Source organism: Myodes glareolus, chromosome 24 (genome assembly GCF_982192425.1).
Source record: "Myodes glareolus chromosome 24, mMyoGla1.1, whole genome shotgun sequence".
In the NCBI taxonomy this organism is placed as follows: Eukaryota; Metazoa; Chordata; class Mammalia; order Rodentia; family Cricetidae; genus Myodes; species Myodes glareolus.
This window is the reverse complement of record NC_142049.1, coordinates 19,999,799-20,027,225: the sequence shown is the minus strand read 5'-3', so window position 1 is coordinate 20,027,225 and position 27,427 is coordinate 19,999,799. Positions and strand designations below refer to the sequence as shown.

Sequence of the window (27,427 nt, the reverse complement as noted above, 5' to 3'; positions counted from 1 at the left end):
TTTCCCATATTTTTTCTATATAGTTAATACTTCAATCTTATATATAAACACTCATCTTCAGGGATAAAGATAAAAAAGACATAAAAATTACTCAGGTGACCTTCACTGGCAGGGGCATCTCACTCTATACATATATTCAAATAGATATTATAACTGCATACAGTTGGGTACTGTGCTGGTGCAACATTCTTTCCTATTTTTTCCATTGTTTTAATCTTATCTTAGATATATTCTCCTATCAACAATATCAAGATACAGGAGGTATTATTTGTCTTTAGTCTCATATATTTTACTTGCTTTGTGTTTTCTTTCCTTTTAATTATTATTTTATTTTTGAGATCATAATACTTTCTATGACTGAATAGTATTCTTTTACATATCAGTTCCTTAACTGATGTCCTGTGGTTGCTGTCTATGTCACCCCCAGTTATAAGCATTCTTCATAATATAATAACAAATATTCCACTTTAAGACTATTTTGAGAAATTTCTCTCATTGGGTGGTAACTATTTGTGTTGAGTCTCTTTTTTTCTAGATAATTATTAATTTCTCTTGAAAAAAGAATTATTACATTTCTCTTGTAATGTACACTACCCTGCAGAATGTCAGTAAGAACAGAAAAAGAAGGAAAAAACAAATGAATGTTTATATAATTAGGTACACATGTGAAAAAGCATGTCTTTATTTTTCCCTCAACTTCTCATAAGCTAATAGGCTAGTATCTCTTGGCCATTGTTCAAGTCTATACTGGTCCTAATTTTTCTTTACAGATATCAATGTCACTGACATGAACTCAGAGTTTAACTTTTTCATTTAAGATGTGGACAAATTATTGATATCCCATAAGTTGGCATGATCCCTTGAATCGCTTTCAAGAAATTCAGAGTGGAAAAAAAGTGAATATAAGTATCTGGTGTATTTTGTCCTGCAAAAAATGATTTACTGAGGCCCAAATCATCAATTACAAGGGGAAACCTCCTGGCATGCATGTTCCATGCTCTTTACAGCTGCTAGCTATTATGAGCTCTCAAGAGTGCCATTTGCTGCTGCAGCTCACTGGTCCTTTAAGTCACCAACATCACGATAGAATTGTCTTAAATCACAGAGGGGAATAGAGGAAAACCAATGTGAATGACTGCAACGCTGCTCACATCTTCATTAGATCCCACAGTTTCCCCTGTTTATATGTTCAAGATGCTAGAACAGCCTCCTAAGTACTGTGATGGATTACAGTGTAATAATTTGCCCACTCAACTCCCCCAGGGAAACAGACGCAAAGCCAAAAGCCTCTCCGTAAGATCATGAGTTGGGCCTATTGACTCACACGTTGTATTAGAATGGGTATAAAGGCAGTTGAAGCCACCTGGCTCCTATTGGTATCAGAAATCTGCAAGGGCATAAGCTAATTTTTGTTTCTTCTTCTTATGGGGCTAGAACTTGCTATTGTTATCTAATGTTTTGCCAGTGAGCATGGTCTAAAAGGCACAAAGAGAGTAATATGCAATTGCAGAACTGAAAATAAGCTACTGATTGGGTGCATACCCATCAAGCCTCTTTATTTCTCTGCAAGTTTTGTATTGGATGCCAACACAGCTTGATTTGGGAAAAATAAAAGTGACTGAACAAATGACATAGTGAAAAACCCGACCTCTACTTGATTTCAATTGTGCTGTTAGTGAACGGTGCATCTTTCCTATCCAACATGTTTACAAATTTCTGTTAATGAATGATTAACCATACATGAACACCCAATATGTTATAGACTGAATCCTTACTTTCCACCAAAAGTCATGTTGTAATTATAAATGTGAAAAACATGGTGGGGCCTTTGAGAAGGGCCCTGGCCTCCTATATGTGATTAGAACTCTCAGAAAATGGATACTGATGATCTCTCTTGTCCTCCCTGTCATATGAAGACATAGCCTTCTGGAAACCATGAGGCAGGCTATCACCAGACACCAAATGTTATCACTTTGATCATCGGTTTGAACCTTCAGGGTGCTGAGAAATAAATCCCTGTTGTATGTTAGTAACCCAATTCATGGTATCCTACAATAAAATCTTTGGGCAAACCTTAGAAAATCCAGTGTTCATTTTCCTCCAAAATTGACAAAATTATTTTCAAGTGAAAAAATAATGAGACAAGTTTGAACCCTGGAAAGATGACTCTCTAAGCTTTTCCCAGGCCACCATACCAGACTGCTTATTGTGCAAATGCATTGTCTGTATAACAGAATTCATTTCTAAAACGCCATTGGCACACCCTTCCTCTGAAGCTAAACCACCATATGGTTCTTTTTACTCCCCTCTTCTTTGCTTTCCTCTGCTCCTCTGTCTTTTCCTTTTTCTCCTAGATAAGGCTTCACAGTAGTCTGGACTGGCCTTGCACTCGCTACACAGTTGAGGATGACAGGAATCTTCTAATTCTTTTATTTCTACCTCCCAGGTTTATGTAGTGCCAAAGATAGAATCCAGGGATTCCTCCATGCTGGGCCAACGTTCTACTTCCTGAGCTCCATCTCTAGTATAGGCTTTCTTCTGAAACCAGTGCTTTGCAATTGCTCTTTTCTGGAATGTATCTCAAATAACCTTCTCTTTCTACCTCATGGCAGAAAGCTTATCTGAATGAATGCCATTTAAAATATTATGACTTTTATATGATCTTACATTCACATGGTAGATTTTAGCAGTATGCAATGGAAATCATATTACACTTCCATGGAAAAGCAGTAAGTTGTGGTCTTTTCTTTTCTTTTTTTCTACATGCTCAGACATACTGGAAAAGCCAATGAAGGCATGTAGCTGCTTATAGAATTTACCAAGAACCCTCATTCTTTTTGCCTAACATTCACCATACTTCCTGTGTATCTTCAATACTCAAGGTGGCTTTCTCCCTTAAGATATTACATCTGTGAGGAAGAGAGGAAGACAAATATTACAAGCAGTAGTTATTTATAAAGTGTAAATATCCCCTTTTGATCAGATTTCCAGTAAGACCCATCTGCTAACATTTTTATCTCAATGACTACACACACACACACACACACACACACACACACACACACACACAAGCATGTAGTGAAGCTGAGTATTTTATTCTGGGAAAAATCTCTACCCCTGTCCCAAGTCAGGTCTCTGGCAGTTAGAAGTAGAGAAGAGAAAGTCTGATATATAGGCAACCAGTAGTTTGTACCATGTTTAATGTCATAAATACAAAACATCTCTTTTATTGGTCATTGGCATTTTTGCAGTAAACCCCTTTACTGGGCACAGCCTACCAGTGACATGCTGACTGTATTGTTAAGAATATTTGACCTACAGGAGAAATGTAATTCCCGCCCCCTACCCTGACAAATACATGTGTGGGGAAATCTTTTGTAAACTCATGCTTCATTAACTACAGCCCTTTGCTTCGGTCACCATAGCATCTCTTCATTCTGTAGTGCACTGACTTTTTTAAAAAATTGTTTTTTCATGTTGCATGTTCTCAGGAAGATCATTTAACCTTCTCTGTCTGGTAAAACATTACTTATGCTTCAAGACAGTCCAAATACCATCATATCCTGGAAATGTCCTTCCCTTCTCAGACCTATTTTTGGTACCCGGTGTACACCTCCATTAGGTCCTTGTCATTATTTGCTTGCCCATGTGTCACTACTGACAAATGCTATGGCCTCTTCTAGAACAAGGTCTTTAATTTATTTGACTTTTTACTACTGAGTGTCGGCCACAGTTCCTGGAATAGATTCAAGATACTTGCTTAAGGATATGCGTAGCTGAAAATTGCCTCTAATGTATAGATGACCTCCAAAGAATTGAAGCAAGCTGCTCTCGCCGTAATCAGTAAAGGCGCCTTGATCTAAGCCCCTTCGGTCTAGTCTAGACCTCTGTGGATCAATGACTGGTGGCAGGAATATGAAAGCGACAGAGAGGATTTTTTTTATGTCTTAATTGGTGATATTAGCATAATTCAGTATTTTAAAGGTTCATTGGTATATTCTGTCGTCTGACCTTCAGCCCTGCGATCAATAGTTATTTTGTTTTATATTTATTTGTGTGTAACAAGAGATAAGTTTTGTTTCCTTAAAAAAAATAGCCAAGAAAGATCTGCTGTTGAAGAGCAGAAAGACCTCATTTAATGTGGTTAATTCAAACTGTATGTAATATATATATATATATATATATATATATATATATATTAAATTTTAGGTTGTTTAGATACTACATTTCTTTATGCTCAGCAACAGTAATTGTTGTTAGAGCAAGATTAGGGATAGTCAGGAATCAGGCGAGGATATAAGATGAAAAGGGAGCAAGAAAAATCTGTGCCCAGATGTGGCCACGGGTTTACATTTGGCAAAAATTAGTTCATAATGTAATGCCTTCCTTTCTCCTTTGTCTCCCAGCCCGTGGAGGATAGACATTAGTAGCCAGTCACAGCACTTTCCCCAGGCTGGGCACACACTGCAGCAGTAGAACCTAGCCTAGCCTGTGTAAGGCATTAGGGGAAGTCTGAGCACCACAAACACAGGCGAACAAGTAACACTCCACTTGTGCCCAAAAAGGCTGAGGAATACGTCTCAAGGCTGAGGTGCTTCAGGTGTCTTCTGTAGAAAAAAAAAGGCAGAGCAGTGAGCATACCCTTCCATCATCAATGCCGCCTTCGTTAGATCTATCCAGTCAGTATACTTCCTGTGATGAGGCATTCCCTTTATTTACTCCCTTTACCAAGTGAAGGATGTCAACTGAAGAGTGTGTCTGTAAACAGAGACTGCACTCTCGTTTCCCGGCCACCCAGACCTCCCAGGAAACTATATTAATTGCAACACTGTTTGTTCGATGGCTGAGGCGTATTTCTAGCTAGTTCTTACACTTTAAATTAACCCGTTTCCATTAGCCTATGTGTTGCTATGTGGCCATGCATCACCTCATTTTCTACATGTCTTCTTATCTCAGTAGTTGGCTTGAGTCTGTTTGACTGTATCTTCTTTTTCTCTGTGTCTCTGCTCGGATTTCCAACCTGACTTTAATCTGCTAAGCCATTAGCTGAAACAGCCTTATTCATTAGCCAATAAAAGCAACACATATACAGAAGGACTTCCCACATCATGCAACTACAGGTCTTCCACCCTTTCTTTCAAAGATCAGATTTAGTGTCTTTCAATCATCTGTCCATAACTTCTCTCCTTGCTTTCTAGCTCTGCTAGGGAATGGAAGGCTTCATCCTTTGTATAGACCACAGTCGAGTAAGGAGCAAGCTAACATGGGTTGAATAGCAGGAACTATATTTGACACTTTCTGTTTATGTTTTCTGACTCTCTAATCACATGAGGCCATTGTTATAAATATCTCCATTTTACAGATGAGGAGGTAACCACTAAAAGATTAAGTTATTTGCTTAAAATCTCAAAGCTGGTATATAATGAAGGTACGATTTGGTGAAAGATATTTGATAGCCAGCGTCTTGAGAAAGGACTCTGGAGACCTGATTGGTTTGTGACTTTTTTTTTTTTTTATCACATCACAAAGTACTTTGTTTTGATAATAGCCCTAGAGCCTGTATGGCCTCAGTCTTCTGAGTCTTGTAGCTTCTGGAGGCAGATGGAAAATGAATAAATATAGATCATATACATTAGGCACAAGCAGCTTGCTTAGTACTTCATATCCTTCAGGTACAATTCTGTTCCTTTTGGTCACTGATCCTGATGGAAATGGAAATCATACCTAGGCTTAATCTCTTGTGCCCCCTTTCCTGCAGGCTGTCGTCCATATCAGGTGATCACAGCCCGAGTTCACCCAGGAGAGAGCAATGGCAGCTGGGTGATGAAGGGGACCTTGGAGTTCCTAGTCAGCAGTGACCCCGTGGCAAAGCTCTTGAGGGAAAACTTCGTGTTCAAGATCATCCCTATGCTCAACCCAGATGGTGTCATCAACGGCAAGTATGTCACCCGCTTAGTGTAATGGACCCACAGCTGCATTTGAGTTACTACTGCTCTCTATCCAAGGGGCATAGTAGCAGAGGCCTTGGCATTCTCCAGGGAATTCCCTTGGGCTCTTCTATCTGAAATAATTAACGGTGTCCTCCATGCATATTTGCTTGTGTCTCATGGTATTTCTTTGAATAGAAATCTGTGAAAGCACAAACATTTGGTGGCAGACAGTTACCCAGGTAACCTACTCCAGTGTTTCATCCATGAAGGAGGACGCTGGTGTCCAGGTCCCAACAACTCACCCGGATCACATGGCGAACCAGGGACCTTTCAGGGCTCAGTCTGAGGCTTCAATACTTGGTTGACTACCAATAATTTTATATTAGTATTAGTTCTAAGTGTAAAGAAATATTTGTTCAGTTATATTTTATGGTTTCTGGAGTTTCATTTTGCTGAAATGAAATGATGCCTGGAAAGAGAAGTGTGGTATCCTCATTTTCACTCTGCTGCTGGTATGTTAGTACATACCAGGGGACAAGACTATTTCATTTGATGTTGTCTGTCAAAAAGGCTCAGAGTCTGAGCTCAGGCCCAGATGAGGTCCCCAAGGTCACATGACCAGGGAATGGTGGGGCTAACTTTTACACATACATGTTTAGATGCCTTATTTAGTAATAGGTGGCTCTTTTTCCTGGAAGAGTAGCAATTCTGCCCTGTGGATAAATGAAATGAAAGATGAGCAGAAAATGCTGAGAGGAAAAAAAAACTATTTCAAAGACTAAAATGAACATCATACTTTAAAATATCAGCAAAGAAGCAAACATTAAATTTAGAGAGTTTGAAAAATAAAGTGAGAGTAAAGTGTTGAAAAACAACAAACAAAAAAATCATGATGAAACACTAAAGCTTATAAATGACCAAGTGACTTAAACAAGGAAGAGTGATGCAAGGAAATAAAATGGTTAATTCCTTTAGGAAAGGAACTGAAACGTTGAACAACTCCAACAGACTTTCTTTTGATAAGTATAAAGACAGATTAAATTTAAAGTGTTCAGAATGCAATGATTACAAATATAAAAAGAACAGCCTAAATCCAAAACATAAAATGTGTCAAAGCATGCCAACGCAGACCAGTCAAAGCTATAAACTATGATAGTATTACTTATAATAAATGCAAAACAAAAAAATTAATGAAAGAAAGAAGTATAAATGAAGAGAAGAAGACATGAACGAAAAGGAAGTGTATCAGTCTGTACTTAGTATATCAGGTTAGCACAAATAGGTTAGTTCAGTAGTTCACAGCTGTTATTTATTTATTTGCTTCTCTTCTTTCTTGCTTAGTCATTGATTTGTTCTTTTGTTTATTTCTTATTTACGCGGAGATTTTTTTTTTTTTTTGACGAGGACCATAAGATCCTTTTTCTCAGTGCTGACTGCATTGAGGGTTAGGAGTCCAGGGTCTTCACAGAGGACTATCAGTCTCTTCTAGCAGCAATGAGGCCTCTAGGATCTTAGTCTGCACCATGTTCTGGAGGAGTGTCTTTTAATGCCACCCAGAGTTCGTCTGACTCCTGCCATGTGTTCCTCCAAGTCCACAGTAGATCTCTTGCTTGCTGCTTGAGTGGCCAAGAATTTTTACTAGCAAATCTTTCTCAGCCTAAATGGATGGAAAATAGCAAAGGAAGTCAACTTGAGGGACATGACCCCCTTTGGACATTTTGTTATCCAACTTGGCTCTCTTCTTTCTATGTAACTGTGTGGAGTCAGGAAGAAATTAGAAAGAGTATTAGATTGGGGTGTTAGCTGAATGGGACCTCTGGATGTCATCTGACCTGCTCAGTTTTCTCATTTGGTGGAAGAAGACAGTGTGCTCCTGATAGACTTCTGTGAAAAAGAAAATGAAGTCTCACAAAGTAATATTCAAGCTCAGGGATTAAGCTCTTTCCATTTCAAATGCTCATCCTTCCAAATTAGGACTTGCTCCAGGTCTTTGGTCAAAGTTAATGGGGTTTCGGTCACTGTGGAGCCCATTGGCTGGTGTGCACATTGTTTCCAGTTCACAGCTGGTTACTTTGTTTCCCAAATGGCAGTGCAGCTTCTTCATAGTGACAAGGGCATTCATCATCATTACTATTATTTATTATGACTCTGATTGCTCTTTTTATTTATATAGCATCTTTCATCACAGAGCCTAAAGCACTTTGTAGATATCTCGGACTGAACAAAGCAAGTATGGCAGAAGAATAATTGAAAATCATAACACTTTCCACAGATAGAATGATCTGTAGGCCACAACATATCGTTATGAAATGACTCAATGCTGCCACGAACACATGGCATTTCACAATAAAAAGCTTGAACCTCAAGATCCTGAGTCCATTTCACAACAGACCTAACATCTGCTTCATCTAAGTTTTGTAACATAAGGGGCTGGCTTGTTTGTGGGTTTTTGCCCCACCCAATCCCCCAGCTGTTTAGTCCCAGAGAAAATCACACAGAGGACTTTGTAAGTTATAAAGCTGATTGGCCCATCAATCAGGTCAGGTTTCTTAATAGTTCTTGTAGTTTATATTAATCCATTGTTTTTATCTATGTTAGCCATGTAGCTCAGTACCTTTTTCAGTGGGGCAGATCACATCCTGCTGCTTCGGTGATCTGGGTAGGAGTGGGAGGAATCAACTTCTTCCTCCCCAGAATTCTCCTGCTCTCCTTACATCATTTCTACTTCCTGTCTGGTTTTCCCGCCTATACTTCCTGCCTGGACAATCAGTGTTTATTTAAAACATGATTGACAGATTACAGACAATTCTCTCACACCAAAGTTTCATTTAAGTTCTTTCTGTGATTAATATTCCATCGTCAGGTCATGCCTATGTACAGTTAGGTAGGTGTGACTTTGATTGTGTTTCAGTCTTTGTCCTTTGAACGTCACCTATTATAGTCAGTCTTCTATGTATAGATCAAATTCTTCCTGTACAGTTTGAACTCCCCCATGAGAAAGATTCTCCTAACTTGATGCAGTTCACCTAAACTTTACTTAAGAGTATCGTTCCTGATGTTCAGAAGGGCACTGATTTTTTTTCTGGACAAAATGCTTATTAACAGAGATCTTAAGTGATGGAAGTGCTCTTTATTTATCTGACTAACAAGGAGATAACCTTTGAATAATATTAGTGATTATTCAAACTATACTTTGTGTGTTTGTTTATATGTGTGTATTCAGGTGTTCATGCACACATATGTGTGCATACGTGAAGAGACTAAAGCACACTCTTGGGTATTGTTCCTCAGATGTCATCTTTGCTGGATAATTTTGGTTGTCAATTTGACTACATCTAGGATCAACTGAAACCCAAGAGTCTGAGCAAACCTGTGAGGAATTATCTTAATGGGATCATTTGAGGTCAGAAGACATGCCTTATAATGACATAAAAGAACATGGAAGAAGGAATTTTTTTGACTGCTTTCCTTCACTCTTATTGGCAAGTTCATCTATCCTGCTGCTGGGACATTCCATCATTGGTATTATAATCTACTTCTACTACTGAATCCAGCTTCTCTCCTGGAACCCCAATATCAGATTGAGACTGCTGAGACATCCTGTCTTGTTCATTAAATGGATGCTGGATTCTTGGCCTTTTGATTGGTATATAGCCATTTTTGAACTACTTAGACCAAAGTCTGTCAGTCATTCTAGTAAATACCCTTTTGATATATATAAAATATTAATAAATATTATGTATTATGTAACTTATATCATATATATACATAATCATATTCTTTCATAATAAATTTCTGCTTATGTAGTATATTATATAAAAATACAATATTCATATTTGTATACATATGTTTCATATACATACACAGACACATATTTCTATCAGTTTTGTTCCTTTAGAGAACCTCGAATAATATGTCATCCATATTATATTTCATTGTTATGAAACTTACCAAGTAGGCTGACTGACCAAGGAACCCTAAGGATCGACCTGCTTTTATTCTTCCAGTTTTGGAATTTTCAAGTGATAGCTGTCATACTTGTCATTTCTCTGTTTCTAATGCCGGTTCTGGGGACCAAACTCACCTTCTAATGTTTGCAAGGCCAGTGCTTCGCTGATCAATGGACTTCCCCAGCCCCGTAAGAAACATTTAATTTAAAACTTATCACGGACCTCCATGGAGCTTACAAACACGTGCAATAACAGAGAAGTTTCCTTTTGCGGCAGTGGCGATGGAGCCCCTGAGGACAGCTGGGAGATTTTGATAATAGTGGTCGGGGAGACACAGCCAGGACAAGAAAAACATAAAAACAAGAAAAACATAGCGAGTCTTGCCAAGTCAAGGATCTCTTAGCAGCTCCAGTCTGAACAGAGAAACAAACACAAAGATGTATCTGTTCTGATGAATTCCAAAAGAAACAATTTCCCATCTGCTGGCCGGGACAATGTATTGAATTAGGCTGAGTTCTCAGTAAGACTGAATGAATGCAGTGGTTCTGAGACAAATAATTCTTCTTAAGGTGGGGCAGAGGAGTATGGGGAGTCAGCAACTCAGGTTAAATCAGAAGGAGGACTGGTAGGTAGAATAGAGTTGGGATAGAGGAGAAGGCCGATGGCTTCGAAGCTCATAAGTAGGTAAAGGTACTATCTAAAGAGTCAGAGAGCTAAGGGAGGGAAAAGTCAAGCCTGACCCTTATTCTTCAAATTTGGGTGATGATGGTAGCAATGGTATAGTTCTCACATTGCCAACACAGAACCTAATGCCTTATTCACAGGAGACTGAGCATATTGATCCTAGGAGTATATACAATGCTTGAACGTGATGATCTTCTTCCAGAGGCATTGTGGAACACACACAAACAACAGTAATGAGCAGAGGGCCTAGTACAAGCAAACACAGCCAGGCATTAAAAAAGTAATAGCTGGATGTACCAGAGGGAGCAAATAAAACTATAAAAATCACATAAAAATTCTCAACAACCCTAACAATCCTGGGACCATGAGCAGTGAGGGCCAATAGTCTATTCTACTGTGGGCTATGAAGTCTTTACCTAACTACAAGCAGATCACTTATGGACCTTACCTAGCAAACAGAATCACTCAATACCTTTTATGGCCCATGAAAGTACCTAGTTATTTAACTTATATTGTCTCGTTTATTTCTCAGTATGACCCAACTAATGTAGGTCTTTTTGTAGACAATTTATAGATAAGCACACTAGAGCACAAGAGATTAAGTATTAGATGTAGGTTGAATATCTGGTGTTACAGATGCAGGGTAGAATTTGTGTCTTTAAAACACAGATTCTTAAAATATTGTATCTGGGATACTGGAGAAGAGGTTTTTACATAGTATTAAATTCTGTTTCTTAAAACAATAAGGAAACCTAGACACACCCGCAAAACTGTGAAATGAGGTAGAAATGGACAAGAAATAGGCCAGATAGTTCATTATATATGCACACTTTCACACATGGGCAGGTAATAAGCACCCAAACACAGGCACACATAGATACATTTGCACACACTTCCATGCACATACACATTGAGAGAGAGAGAGAGAGAGAGAGGCCCAAATTACATGATGAACTTGGGATATATCAAGCATTTGAACCAAGCCTGTATGCTCTATAACCTGCTTAGTTTTAATGTATCAGCTCTTCCCCACATTGAGAAAGCATTGCCCCCACCACAGACGGATTCTAAAATTAGTCTTATTAACTTAGACACTTATATTTAGGGCACCTAGGATGAGCTAAGGCAAAACCTTTCCCAGTTTTCTGCCCTCTTGGCCCAGGATGAACCAACTGACTGGTATACTATTAGTTCCTCTTCATGGAATTTGAATTCCCAATTTGGCTTAGGTCTTAATGTTCTGTCTTTGCCAGCTCTTTCTATGAGAGACAATGTCCTTCCCTGTTACTGCCAACTTTGGGATGTAAACATCACTTAGTTGCCTGTGAATCCTTATTGTCCTAGTACTCTTCTCCCTTTGGTCATTCTATGTTCTTTTTTCTTCGGTTGTTCAGGGCCACAGAGGGCTTGCTTTACCACTGGGCTTTGCCCGTGCTTCTTCCTCCCCATGTTGACCCCAGCTCTACTTTTCAATGTATTGAAAACATCTTGAATATACAACCACCCTGAGGATTTTTAGACGTTTTGGTTTCTCAGACTTGTTGCATTTAAATAGAAAACTATTTTATGTGTATGCCATTTTTCCCATTCATGTGAACAAGCAAGAACTCCCAAAGAGCGATGGTGACTCATGAGAAATTCAGCCTTCGTTTTACATCGGCTGCCTTCTCATCTGGTCAGGATTATACAGCACGTGTGTGTTGTTTTCTCTGTGATACGTGATGCTCTTTCCCGTAAAGACATCTCAGTATGGATAGAGCTGACTGTGTTCATTAAGTAGAGTGATGATTCCCATTGTCAATAATCCTGAACAGGAAAAATTTGGGAACAGAGAAAGAATTTTGAACAATATACCCTAAAGGAAGAGAGGAGAGGCTTGAACAGAGAGGAATCTGATATAACCAGGAGGTCCATTTGGGTTTTGGGAAAAGATGACGTATGATACATGGAAGAGACCACAGGAGACAGTCTCTTAACTGGTCGCTTGAGACTGAGAACAACTATAACGATAATATGGTCTAATTTTTTTGAGTAGTTATCTTCCATCATATCAATTATTCTTCAGTTAAGTATTCATAAGCATTTCACTCTTATTTCAGCTTCTCCAATGTAATTTAAAGAAAGTGTCCATGCCCCAAATTGGGGAAAGTGAAAAATAGCAGTCATATGAAGTGAAATTCCCAAAAGAACAGTAGTTAATAGTAAGTCTCATTGCTAATCTGAAGAGTTGTGTTCAGTAAAATTCAGACATTAAATTTGTAAGATATTCATTGTTTTCTAGCTGTAAAACCGTCATGATCAGGATACTAGTTTATTTGAATGCTAAGAGTGAATGCAGTGGTCGATTGGTCTGCACCAATGGTACAAGTCTGACTGTTCCAATAGGGTGTGGCAAGAATTAAGGACAAAAGATTAAGAACTGCAGAAGCAGGTATGTAATGATGGAAAGAGAAAAGTGGCATCTATGTGCCGGAACACTGGGTCTCGAGCTACTACTCCAAATGCTGGGGTTGAAGATTCTGAGTGGAGACTTACATATCCAGCTCATAACCCAGAGTCACCAGTAAGATGGAAGCTCTGCGGAGAAATGGTCTAGACTAGATTAGCATGTGGCCATGTCTGTGAGGCATTTTCTTAAGTTTCAGTTGAGGTAGGAGGACCCAACTCACTAAGGGCAGTGTCATGCCTGAGGGGGGTGGTTTGGACTGTGTAGTTAAGGGAGTTGAGCTAGCGATCTGTAGTGAGACAGGAAGTTCCACCCATTCATAGTTTCTGCTTTACTTCCTGCCTTCAGGTTCCTACTTGAGTTCCTGTCTTGACTTCCTTTTTGAAATCCTGGCATAGACGTGTAAGCTAAATAAACTCTTGCCTTCCCCGTGTCGCTTTGGGTCATGATATTTATCACAGCAAAAGAAAGCTAATTAGACTGGGGTTTCAGTGGACGGAGTCAGAGGCTAGAGAATGAAGGAAGGAGTCTAGGGTGGCTTGCCTCCAAAGGCTAAGTACCCTTTAGTCCTTGCTGCTGGTTTCTTGGCAGGAGGGCAGCAGTTGGGGTACCTGGGAGGCCAAAGATGTATTGATAACTACTGTTTGCTTGCAGCTGTTCCAGTCATGTTGATTGAAAATGGGTAACAGGAAATTGTTCTTCTTGTCCCTCTCTTGCCTCCTTTTTTTACTTTAGAGACTTTTATGAATAGGGCCTTTGAGGACGCCAACCCTGGAGGGATTTCTAGGCTTTGTGTGTGACTAGATAATTTTGTTAACAAACAATAGGATGCGCCTAAATCAACTACCAAATATGCAATAGCATCTGGCTTGTTTTGTTTTTGTTTGTATTTGATACAGGTTTTATGTAGCCCGGGCTGGCTTGGAACTCACTGTGCAATCCAGGTTGGCCTCAAACTCATAGCAATCTGCTTGTCTTTGCCTTGCAAGTGTTGAGATTGTCGGGGCAAACCACTCACGTTCAACTTAGGGGTTTATATTTTAGTATGTAAATTCTTTGTTTTAAAAAAATAGAATATTTTCATTGTTTCTAAAGGTACAAAAGATACATTCTCTATGGTTAGGAACACTTGCTGCTCTTACAGAGGACCTGGTCTCAGTTTCCAGCACCTACCTGGTAGCTCATAACTGTCTATAACCGCTCCAGAAGATTGAGTGCCCACTTCTAAGCCTCCATGGGCACCAGGGATACATGCAGTGCGCATGCGTTCAAATGGATAAACACCCATGAACATTTAATAAAAATAAAGAAATTTAGTAAATTTATACTCTGTAGAAAATTTAGTATTTATAGAAATGGGGACAACAAGGTACAGTGGAAAAGGTGAGGACAAGGATATGAGGGGGACTAGGAAGAGGGAGAATCTTTCAAAATAAAATGTGTATTAAACTCCCGAATGGAAATATATAGCTCTGTAGGCTAATTTAAGAACAATCACAAAAATTAGGAAAAAAGAGAAAATTTAAAATACCTAAATTCAAGAGCATTATATTGCATAATTCCAAAGAATATCATTCATATAGAATCTTGTAACAAAGAAGGTCTTTCCGAATCCCACAGAAAAACAGTGTTGGAAAAGCTTCTCTAGTTATTTGTCCATAAATGTACAGTCCAAGTTTACCAGATATTTCTCATATTTACTTATATAGCCATATCTACCTAGGCTTTCCACAGATAACATATTTTGTGATGTAACTTATAGGCTAAAAATTTATCCAGGGAAAAGAATGAAATCATTATGATTTTGAAAATATTAATCTTAGAGTATTGATGGACCACAGTTCATAAACAATTCCCCATAATAAACTACTTGTAGATGGGTAGCATTGTTTCATTCTTGATGAATTTATTTGACTATTTCCTTAAAATGAATTTTCATGTCCCGATAGAAGAATCAAATATTATGTAAATTGTATTCTTGATGCCGATTTGGATGAATTCCCTCTATCATGAAGGTCATAGGTTTATGTTCCCGCTGAAAATGGATGGTGGAGCTGGGTGTCTGCCTCCCTGTGATCACTGCGCATGATCAGTCTTAGTATTTGCATCAGTATGTGTAACATGGGGGCCAACTGTGGGGATTTCTGTCCCCCCCAGTACCCCACAGCTGGCAAGCCCCAAGGAAAATCACACACAGGACTCCATAAGGTTATAAACTGATTGGCCCATTAGGTCAGGCTACTTATTAGCTCTTATAACTTATGTTACCCCATTATCCTTATCTATGTTAGCACATGGCTCCGTACCTTTCTCAGCAGGGCATGTTACATGCTCCCTCTTCAGTGGTCTGCACAGGAATGGCTGAGGGAGCTTTCTCCTCCTTAGCCTTATCCTATTCTCATTGCCCCGCCTCTACTTCCTGTCTGGTAGACCCGCCTATACTTCCTGCCTGGACAATCAGCGTTTTATTAAAATTCATGATTGACAGAATACAGATAATTCTCCTGCACCAAGTATGATAGGGCAAATATGACTGTAACTCTTTATAGTTGTGACTTAATTGCTAAAAGACCCAGAAAAGCTGGCTACTTTCGCCTATTACTCAAAATTTGCAGATTTAAAATAAATAACTGAGCAAAAGGGTTGAGGGGCCTTCTCCAAAGTCTGCCACGTATCTTGTAAGCCTTGGAGTCAGTAATTGAATTAAGGTTCATCTGGTTACAAAGCTTCTGTTTAGCTTCTAAGTTATACAACTTCACCACGTCAGAGCTTCCAGGTCACTCTCCTGGTGACACTTGAAGATTTCTAGTCAGAGAATGAGAAGTAATATATCTTCTACTACATTACTAATACAATGTGTCTAATATCTGCTTGCTGGGTCTCCCATTGAGTGTAGCTGAACACTTTGCTATCTCCTAAAATGTGGCTCAAGTGCAAAGTTATAGCAGAGAAAAAGTTCTGAAAGGTTTGGATCAGAAATGAACATATATTCATTTGGACATATACTCAGTCAAATATTAGTGCTAGATTGGTATACACTACAGTACTGTTTCAGTACAAGTTAAATTAAAAGGGAAAATTTCTGTTTTAGTCTTTGGGGATCCAGGTTCAGTTGACATCGTGGGTATGATGCTTACTCAGTGCTTCTGTTTTCCTCCGTCTTTTGCTCACTGTTCATGTTCTTGAAGGAATTACCAAGGACACACGGGGAGCCGGATTTCATTTCTGGGTGGTTCAAGCAGGCTAAGGCTTAATAAGCTTGGCATCTGTGGCTTCCTCTAAGCTAGGAGGATTTATAGTTTTAAGACTTTCAGAGCATGGGAGGGAGCGATCCTCTTTCCATAGGTTTCCTGGCCTGTGCTTGTATGCCTGCAGGTATGAGTTCTGCATTATCCTTCAACAAAGCAAGGGCTGAGGATCAGGCTCTTCTTTGGGGTGGGGGGAAGGGCAAGAAGGAGCAGAGGATGGTCAACCTGCCAGCATGTGTCTCTGTGTTACTGCCACTTTCTTTGTTCATGTGTCTCTGTATCTCTTTGCTTCTAAACATTTTCTGTTTTTATGTCTCTTTGTGTCCACTCCCTACCCTGAAAGATACCTTTTTGATCTTATCTCTCTCTTTTTAGACTCGGAAAGACAAGCACTTAGGTTCTTTGTTATTGGTGTCGGGTTTTTTTTTTTTTTCTAGAAAGAGGCTGATAGAGCTGATAACATAAATGCAGTATCGTCTCTTGAAGGTTGAACCCCAAAGTTCTTCCTTCAGTGTAGGCCCATGACAATGCAACCCCGCTGCTGTGGCTCCTGTCTGCAGAACATCAGTCACTTAATGGTCTTGCCCATTCAGCTGTGAAAGTTGAATCTGGGCCAATCACTGACTCCTTTAATAGAACTTCTTCAGTCTTCCTGAGGACTGAAAAGGTGACTGACAAGTCAATCATCTCCATCCTTCTCTCCTCCTATAACTCTCTTCCTCCCCTTCTCTCTTCTCTGCCTTTCCTTCTCCCTTCCTCTCTCCCTCCATCCTTTTCCTTAGTGCTGGGAATCAAACCAAGGCCCTGCATGAACCAGGTAAGTACTCTTCCACTGAACTAAAGACCAAATCCTGTAATCACATAGTTTTGTTGTTGTTTATTTATGAGACATGGTTTTACTATGTTGCTCTGGCTGTCCTGGACTCACTGTAGACCAGGTTGGCTTCAAACTCACAGAGATTCCCCTATGCCTGACTGATCACATACCTTTTATTTGGGTTGCTTCTATTCCTTTGTATTCTTGATAGATATCAGAGTTAACAGTGACTGAACATTTTTGCTTTATTTATTGTTAAGAAATAATTCTGGTTTTTTGCTATGGAACAGAGCTTGAATATTTGGATGAAATGTTAGGCTGGTTTCTTGTCCTACCCTGTTTGTGTATCCCTGTGTTTGGGGTCTCTGACGGAAGGTGAGTGAAGAATATCTTATCTCTTCTTTTCTTTGCCTTGCTGATGTACAAACCAAGGGAAAATCTGTTACTTTGATCCAGTCAGAGGAACTATAATTTTTTCCATTTACCTCCCACCCTCAATGGAAAATAAAAGGATACAAGTCTCTCTTGGTCCATTCTGTGTTCTAAGACATTTTATTAGACAGAGGGGACAAGTAAAAGGAATATTTTGATCTCATGGTATTTTTCCCACAACTTCATAAAATGAAAGGCACAAATGCAAACTTAAAAATAAAAGATATCAAAGAAATTTTTTCCTGCCTAAAATTCTTTCTTTGCAAAAGTCTGTCAATAATTCTCATGGTCCAAAGGGAAATTGCGTGGCTCTCTTGTCACCTCTCCTGACAGGTGGAAGGAGACAGGGAAACCCATAAAAAATGTGGTGTTGGCTGTGGCTGTCAATCCTCCTCGGTGCATAAACCGCAGGCACAGGGTGAGCTCAGAACAATGGGGACCCTGGTTCAGGGGAAAATCGACACACTCAATCTTGCTGATGAACTTGTTCATGGAGATCAGAATGGAAATGATTTGCTCTGGGAACTCTCAAGGTCCTGCTGTTAAGTCATTAGCATAACGTGCAATGCTACATCAATTTGGGCCAGGAGATCTGGGTGTGCATTCTCAAGGGCTTCCTCCATTGCCCGCACATAGAGATGGAGTCAGGTGCTTTAGGACTCCATTTGCCTTTCACAGACATTTCTGATTTGAATAAATATTACTATTTATTATTCCCAAATTTAGGGTTATTAATTATATCAGCATAAACCTAATTTATGCCCTCATAAACAGCGATAATAAATGCTGCCAACTGCTAGTACCCATTTCTTGCCAACTGTGCCGGTAGTTTATGGCTTTCGACACCCCCCTCACTTCCCAGAAGTATTAAATTAAAAATGAGCCAGGGTTGCAAAGTCATTGATCAAGTGGGTCTGAGGCTCTTGGGTAAAAGGTGTTTGTTTTGTTAAATGGTTTGATCCTTCACTGGCTGAGCAAGTTCTGATGTTTGAGTGTACTCCAGTGTCTCTCCTGTCTTGCCTTCCCTGTAGCCTTCTTAAAGGGGAAAGAAATGGGAGCAGGGAGACCAGGATGGAAGGAGGCTCACAGCATCATCCTTCATTCTCAATATCCCCTTTACGCACGTGTCCTCAGAGCATCCCCAACTCCTAACACTTTCTTTCAACATATACTTAGGAGTAGTTATGGAACAACTCTTGATGTGGTTTTTCAACTTCCATTTCATCTACCATGTAATTAGTGAAATACAAGGCCTCCTAAATATACAAAGAATTCTATGGCTGGAAGTAGTGAGCAAAGCCCTCATATCCCTTCCAAAACAGAGGATGCTTTTTAAAAAATGTTACTTACTCTTAAATCTCAGTGGGAGGGCGTCTCTGCTTTGTGAGGGGAGGGAGCGTCTGTTATCAGAGCTGTGATAAGATCACATTGCCTTTCTCAAAGGGAACAGTTTTTGTCATTCTTTGTCCTGGTTCCTGCTTTATTTTCTATGGTAGTGGCAAGGGTAATACCTTGTAGATCCTGACCAAATAATCAAAAGATCCTGCCAGAGGTCAGACTTAACTTCTTTTCAGCTGAGTGACTTTAGACCAGTTACCTAACCTCTCTATCCCTGTTCCTTCTGCTTATTACAGGGTCACAAGCCCTACCCACTGTGCCTTACCTGTTCAGTGTCATGATCAAATATCTCAGGACTTTTAAACTGCGCGGTACAAAGTAAGAGAGGTTCCGCTCACTGCTGTGATGCCTGGATCTCAGGGGTGACCATCAAAGCTCTTCTCTGTGGTTGGGCCTGACAGGTTTAATCATCTTTATCTTGCTTTTCATTCCTCAGTTTCTCAAAGAGACCCAGATAAGTCATACCAGTGGCACAGAAATCAAACAGAGAGAAGAGATAATGTTGAAGGTGAGAAAGTCTCTTTTTGATAATATCCAGATGTCATATGTAGCATATATCAGCGATATATCAGAAAGTAGCCATAGAGTTGAGTAAATTTTAGCAAATATATAGCAGTACAGACAGCTTGAATTTCAGGAATTGAGACTAATATTCTTTTTTCTGCTTCATGCTTAGTCTTTAAATGACTTAGTTGGCCCATCAGAATGGATTCAAAACCTGACTTCTTGCCTTGAGAAGTCAGCTTCTCATCAGCTCCCCCATGAAGACTTCTGGATAAGTTTTCAGGGTGTTGAACATAATCCAGATCTTGGGTCCATGGATCTCCTTTCCCAGCTTGAAGATTATCTCCCAGATGTACCCAGAACTTGGCTGGCATTGCAGGAGGCCCAGGTTTCTAGAGAAATTTCCCTCATCAGGAGCCAGAAAGAGCTTCTCTTTTCCTTCTTCTTTCTTTTTCTTTCTTTCTGCTTCTGCTTCTGCTTCTGCTTCTGCTTCTGCTTCTGCTCCTTCTCCTTCTCCTTCTCCTTCTCCTTCTCCTTCTCCTTCTCCTCCTCCTCCTCGTGTTCCTCCTCCTCCTCCTCCTCCTCCTCCTCCTCCTCCTCCTCCTTCTTCTCTCTCTCTCTCTCTCTCTCTCTCTCTCTCTCTCTCTCTCTCTCTCTCTCTCGGCTTTTTGAGACAGGGTTTCTCTGTAGTTCTGAAGCCTGTCCTGGAACTGGCTCTGTAGACCAGGCTGGCCTTGAACTCACAGAGATGCACCTGCCTCTGCCTCCCGAGTGCTGGGATTTAAGGCGTGTGCCACCACCACCTGGCAGGAGCTTCCCTTTCCTGGGCTGGCTATAGAAAATCACTTCATAGCCTCAGTACTGTTCAGTTCCAGTTCTATTTCCTCCTCCACAGCACCCAGAGAGTATACACAGAAAAGCAGAGGGAGCAGTTAACTTTGGTCATGAGGATCCCCCCTTCTCACCCTGCATTCCAGGTTGACATTGCTCAGTTATTTATCTCTGTGAACCAAGAGCCCTTCTAAATTATTGGGCGTATTCCTTCATTGTCTGCCTTTCTTTTTGCAAATATGCTCCCATACATCTTATGCCCCAAGAAACACTTTCTTCTCTATTTACAGCCCCCCCACCATGCTCTCCACACCTCCCCGTGGCCCAGTAACAGCCAAGGAGATAAATAAGGCACATAACTCTTTTTGACTATTATTTTTTTTGTTACTCTGCACAGTCACATATATAATAACAAGGAAACAAATCTTATTACTAAAGTAATTACAATAAATAAAAAATAACCGAGACAGTAGCTTCAGGAGGGATGGGCATGTCAGGGGAGTGATTGCTGCAGGATTAAAAAATTTTAATTTACTAGCGCCAGTCACCGCTGCTGTGCTGATGTCCCACTCAGGAGATATGTCTAATTAGAGTGGTTATCATTGTGCTTTGAAGACACTCACCCTTAGTTGACTTCTGCCTCGGGTCTTTAAAGAGGAAATTGACCCAAGGGATCCCTGGAGAAATCTCCTTGTCAACAGCCCTGTGTTGGGAACAGCAAAATTTAGCATGTTCAGTTGGCTCATCAACAAAGTTTACAAGCTGCCGGGAATGACTCGCTATCCATTTCTCTGTCTGCAGATAAACGTCCCTTAAACTAGCATGGACTCAGGTGACTATCCTGTCAACTATGGGTCTCTAAGCACAGGTGATGCTGCATCACCTGTATCCCTTAGTGATACAGGTCAGTGCAGAAAACTCTTAGAGTGGCCAATCTAATTTTAACCCAAAGCAAATTAAGTACATTTGTTTTTGTACAGTCAGCAGTGGAAATGGACAGTTATTTTTCTTCGTCAGCTATGAGGATTATCCTATGTCTGGTAGCTATCTTTCTAAGTGTTTGTGGATTTCAGTCATTTTCTTTTTTTTTTTGTGAATGTGAAATATGTAAGACCCTAATGCATAATATTTTAACTATATTCTAATGCCATTCTTACTTTCTTAAAACCTTCTGCAAGTAATTTTTGAATGTTTATGACAGATAAACCACTAGAAAATAATTTTTCCATGACCTTTAGCATCATTCTTTAAGAATGTCATGTCAGATGCTTGTGTTCTTTTGCTGTATGACCTGTGGTCTCCTAGTCTATGCTAGACAGTAATCTCCACATTTGAAACCTGGGAAAATACAGAGTAGAGACATAGATAGTATGGAGTAACGCCTGCCCAGCTGCTACCTTCGTTACCATCTCTACTGCCACTGCCTCAATCAGATAGTAATGGAGTAAAGTTCTTTTCTCTCTTCTCCTTTCTTCTCTTTCTTTAACTCACTACTTCTATCCTTCTATTCCTTCCTTTCTTCCCCTCTTTCTTTCTTTCTTCCTTCGTTCCTTCATTTCATTTTTTTTTTCTCTCTTCTGTATCTGGGTAATTAAAACATGCCCACTTATTATCTACATCATTACAGAACCAGAGGCTATAGAATTCAGTAACTTTGATGCTAAAAGGCATCTCAGTGTGGCAGCATGTCCAGCCCATTCTTTATCCATAAAAGAGAAAAAAATGTATGCTGAGAATGGCACTAGAGTTTTTAATCCCTGTGATGTATGATGCTAGAGTTAAATTTAGAATCCAGTCCTATAAACTTACCTGGTGAATGACAATACTTGTGTATGTCCTTTTATATAATGTTAACTAATTTCTGTCCTGTAAGACAGTTATGTATAGTCTTATGCATGATACTGTGAGTCTGGGGCCCGTGAAACAAAGTAAGAAAATGAAGAAATTAATTAAGAATTTAAGAAATTAAGAAAGAGAATTCAAAGAAATCCGTATTGAAATGGATGAAATGCTGAAAGCCTGTCAGCTCAGATGGCAGCAGGAGTTTGAGCTAAGAAGGCTTGTCAGAGTGGCAATGTCTCTAGTCTAGCATTTCCACTCAGGGACAAAGTGGTGCCAATAGACATTTCACTTAAGAGGTTGCTCTTGTTGGACAGCAAAGTCAACAGATTCTTATTGAAAATGTTAGAACTTGACATAGCCATCAAAATATTATAATGGAGTTTCTCTTGTAATTGGTAAGACTGGGCCATTTCCTAAAGGTATTTGGACAGGGCCAACATTGTCTACACAGGCTGAGGAGCATTAGTGATGCCTCCACCTGGATAATGTCCCCACCCCCGCCCATGAATCTAACTGAGGTGCAGACACAGGTGCCTTCCTGGGAAGAAGCTTGTAACACAGTGGCCAAGAACATTCGATTTGGACCAGGAGGGCTGGCATGTTCCACTTACCTCCCTATGTGGCTTTCTTTTGAGATGCTTGCCCTGAACTGGATCATTTGGAAAACGGACTCCTGATAACTGGCTGCGGGAGATTTATTTGTTGTGTTCTGGGGAGTAATACTTTTAAAGTGGGTGAAGGAAGCTCTTATAGGATGGAGTTGTGATGGAATCATTATTATATGGGCTTTGGATGGTTGGTTGAAGATGGAACAGCTTATCAAGGTCCCTGAAAGTAGAACGGCAGCCAGAGAGGGGGTTAGCCTTGGCCAAGGAAGATCCCCTGGCTGTTGACATTTCCCTGTGTAGGTAATCAGCCCTGAGCCTTGGCAGTCAAAGCAGATGAGCAATGAAGTCTTCTGTTCTAACATGCACTCTGAGGGACAGAGTACAGCACCCATATTTTGTATTCTTTTCTGTAGAGTGCAAACGATGATGACACTTTCTCTGTAGTTTCACTGTAAGTTAAGAGTCATTTTGCAATGTCCCTAATATTTAATAATGATCTATGTCTACTAAAGTAGCCAATATAAATATATATGAATTAAGTTACATATTAGCTGTCATGGAGACCATAGCTATAGTTAGAATGATGAAAGTAGAAAAATCAAACATAAATATTCTTTATCCTAGTATATTATTAGACTATATTTTTCTAAGTTTCACATTGGCAGAACTCCTCATTGCCTTTTCTTCGGTTAAGGAAAAGAGGCTGTTGCTCTATTTTTTTGGTGGATTGCTTACATTGTCATGCAAATGACCATGATGAGAACAGCCCCATCCTCTATAAGACACCCTCCCTGGCAGTTCATGTACTCCTGTACATGGCAAAACAAAGAAAAGTCATTCCAGGCAAATATGTAAGCTTAGTAGCACTTGTAGATATTGATAAGTTCCCTGGAGATTCATTGTGATTTTTGACATCACATAAAGTAAAGAGATGGCTATGCTAATATGATGTTGGGAGAGTCCTCGTCAGCAGAACTGAAATCAATATTTTCCCCTAAGTGCAATGTTAAGGGAAAATGCCCAAAGCTTGGGCTATATTTGTCCAATGTCAAGACAAAATAATTGCAATGTTTGTGAGTCCTAATGAGGCTGGGCCTCTCTCCAGAAAGATACTGCATACATCAATGCCCATCATTTGTGGTGGTAACTCTGGAAACTCAGACAGCAAGACTCCCTTCAACAGTAATCAAAGCCCTAGAATCCATCTGAGCTCATGTGGAGGAAGACTTTTAAAAACATAATCCAATATCTAGCTATTAATCTGGTCATGTTGACACTGAGTTATTGGGTGTTCTTATTTAGGGAAATTGGCCACTGAGAGACTGAGAGATAATGCATGAAATTTAATGGATATTTGAGAAATAGCTCGCTCCCCTCTGTCATTTTGTGGTAAGGCCTTAAGGAGCTTCAAATAGATAATACATCCATAATAGTATTAGAAAACATTCGCTTCAACTCAGAGTTTCATCATACAGAGGAAGGAAAAATTTAGATTTGCTCGTCCTTATAAAAGTTCACCTCGTTTCCTAGAATAGTTGAAATCTAGTCTAAAGACAGTTGACTCTTCTATTGTACTAATGCTTCTGCAAATGTCATTTCTCGTTGACAAAAATTGGATCCCTATCATCCCAAAGAGAAAGACTGTGTGAACTATAGATGAATATGGTTCTGTAATCTCATCATACAACCATGAACTCTGAAGGAAATCAGCATCTCGTCCTTCTTCACACCTTGTGTTTGAGTTTCTTTAAGATGTTCATGCCATGGAGCCACACAGCCTGCCCTCCTGCTCTGCACTCAGTTTTAATCTCTTCCCATAGAGGCATATCCATTGCTGATAGACTTCCTGGAAAGCCATGATGTGAATCGCATTAAAACAGGCATCTCAAAGCTTCTGCTCTGCTATGATAAATAAATAGAATAAATAAATAGAAAATTTCTGTTTATAATGAAGAATTTTTTAAATTTTATTTTTCAAATAATGGATTTAACATTATATATTTGGAGCCGAGAACCAAACCAGGCAAGCACTCTACCACTGAGCTAAATTCCCAACCCTTAAATAATAAAACTACTAAGTCTGTTTTTGTTCTTTGTGTGTACGTGACTTTGTGACTCACCACTTTGTACTGGATAACCAATGAGAGACTCATCCATAAGATAGGGCTCCAGGGTAGGATGCTCCTGGGAAGGGGGCTATGTTTCTTTCTGCTCCTTACCTTTATGTGTATTTTTAAATTCTTTCACTGCCCCTGAGTGTCCTCTGAATTGTCTCACTCAATTGCCCAGTAATTATTTATGGACCATCTCTTAACTGAGAGATGTCTGTAAGCCTGTGGATAAGATTGTGAGCAGTCTATGATGATCATATTGCAGGAGGAAAAAGATACCATGCACAGGGGAACCTACTATTAGCAGTAATCTGAGGGATCCTAACTAGAAATTCCGATTTATTAAAAAAATGGGACTTATTGTATAGTCTTCAAGTTCAGGATGACGGTTTGGAATCCACATCGAGGTCCTAAGCAAGTGTTAGCCAACATCTATATGTCTGTGTTGGTGGGGTGGGGCAGCTGATGATGGGAAGGTATGAGAGCTTCCTGCAAGATAAATAGGTATATTCAGGAACCTGGGATTAGCTAGATTTTTATTGTGGTGAGATTTTCAGATTCTCAGGTAACCATGCCATAATCTTCCTCAAAACACAGCTGCTATTTCTCAAGTTTGAAACATGGTTCCTTAAACCATTTTGATGGCTAATTATGTTGCTAACTCATGTTCCATTTATTGTTAAATAAAGCTGTAAGTCCTTTTTATTATTAATTGCCATTAGCGTAACCGCTTCCTGCTCTTTCAGTGTGTAGCTCTTCTGGCAGGATCAAGTTCTTAAAGTCACACTTACCCAAATTTCATTCAATTGGATTTCAGTTTTCGGAGACCACTTTTAGATCTTGAACCTGTCACCCACTTCATTTGTCTACCTCCTAATTTACATGGAACTTTCAACACTGGCACGACTTTCCTTTTTCTTTTCATTATGGCAATGATGCATTTGCTGAACTCGAGTGCACCAAGGACAATATACTAGATGGCATATCACCAAAGACATAGATCCATTTAGTTATGATCACTCAACCACATTCTAATCTATTTTAGGGCTGCTGTTGAGCCCATCTTTCTTTATATAAGTTACAAGGATATCTTGAGAGACTTTTGCAAATTCCCTGCTGAAGGCCTGTGAAACCCCATCTCCTTATCTAATAACCTGTCATACTGTGAAATGAAATTGGGCTGGCACAGTCGGAATGATTCGCTAAGCTGTTCTTTGTGATAGTTGCTGCTTTCTAAGAGTTCTACTTCTTTTCCTATGGGCCCTGAACTTCCCTGTTTACGTCTTCTGGGATTTCGTTGACGATCAGTGTCAGAATCACTGTTTTCATTTCCAGTGCTCTCTCTCTCTCTCTCTCTCTCTCTCTCTCTCTGTGTGTGTGTGTGTGTGTGTAATGAAGGGACACGTGCCCATTTTCAAAACCTTAGAATTGTGCATAGACTGACGTTATCTTAAACTGAAGGTACGCTCAGTCAAAGCCTTTGAAGAGCCAAGTGCTGTAACATGATGAGCCAGCTTATTGGGGTATCTGTCCCGTCCAGTACCCCACAGCTGACAAGTCCCAGAGAATCAATCACACAGAGATCTCTATAAGTTATAAAGCTGATTGGCCCATTAGGCCAGGCTACTTATTAGCTCTTATAACTTATGTTACCCCATTATCCTTATCTACGTTAGCACATGGCTCAGTACCTTTTCCAGCGGGGCAGCTTACATCTTTCCTCTCCGGTGGTCTGGGCAGAACTGGCTGAGGAAGTTTCTTCCTCACTAGCCTTCTCCTATTCTCATTGCCCTGCCTCCTCTTCTTGTCTGGTTGACCCACCTATACTTCCTGCCTGGCCAATCAGCGTTTTATTAAAATACATGATTGACAGAATACAGACAATTCTCCCACTCCAAAGTGCAGCCTCTGATCTAGAACGATTCACACATCTTCTCTAACTAAAACTTTGACTCTTGATCCTTTTTCCTCAGATTCAAGGTGCTGGTCAGGAAAACTTAGTCTGGAGGTCTGAGGATTGCAGCCCCCTGATCTCCGTTCACCGAACTGAGGTGCTACACATGGGTCACATCATTTCCGTGTGTGTATTTTAACCTAGAAAATTCCTTATGATATTCATTTAAATTGTTTTACTCTATTAACTTGATGCTTTGGAGTGCCAACTGAGATTCCCCCTTGAATATGAGGAAATCAGAGATTATAAAGATCACCTGAGCATGAAAATACACCGCACTGTGAATAAAATTTAATGTGGAGATGTTGGCCACAAATGATAAGCTCAAAGAGGTGAAGCAGCAGAATTTCAGGTCGTTAATATAACTTAGAAAGAAACTTTAGGTAAGTGATTCTTATGAGTTTCGGGACTTAAGCAAAAGTGTTTTTGTAACCAGTTAAAAAGCTGGTTATTTATATTGGTTATTTTTAAATGTGTTCCACTGCCAGAACACTTGATGTGTGTCCTAAAGGCGGAAGCCAAGTTACCCACTGCAACTTCAGACGTTTGTCATTTGGGAGAGAGACGCTGATTTTTGATTCATGGAAAACCTGGGAAATGGAATTTATCAAAATGTTATTATTAATTCTTTGATGATTCCCTACAGTGTATTTTGAACACATTAGCTCCCAC

At 39.8% G+C, this 27,427-nt stretch overlaps 1 protein-coding gene across 1 annotated transcript in view; it reads left to right on the top strand.

Moving 5' to 3' along the window:
* Positions 1-27,427, top strand: part of Agbl1 (AGBL carboxypeptidase 1) — a 723,788-nt gene that overhangs the window by 238,197 nt on the left and 458,164 nt on the right. The window contains exon 16 of the mRNA XM_087901337.1: positions 5,759-5,939. Coding sequence (XP_087757463.1) covers positions 5,759-5,939 — 181 coding nt within the window. The remainder of the gene's footprint in view (positions 1-5,758; positions 5,940-27,427) is intronic.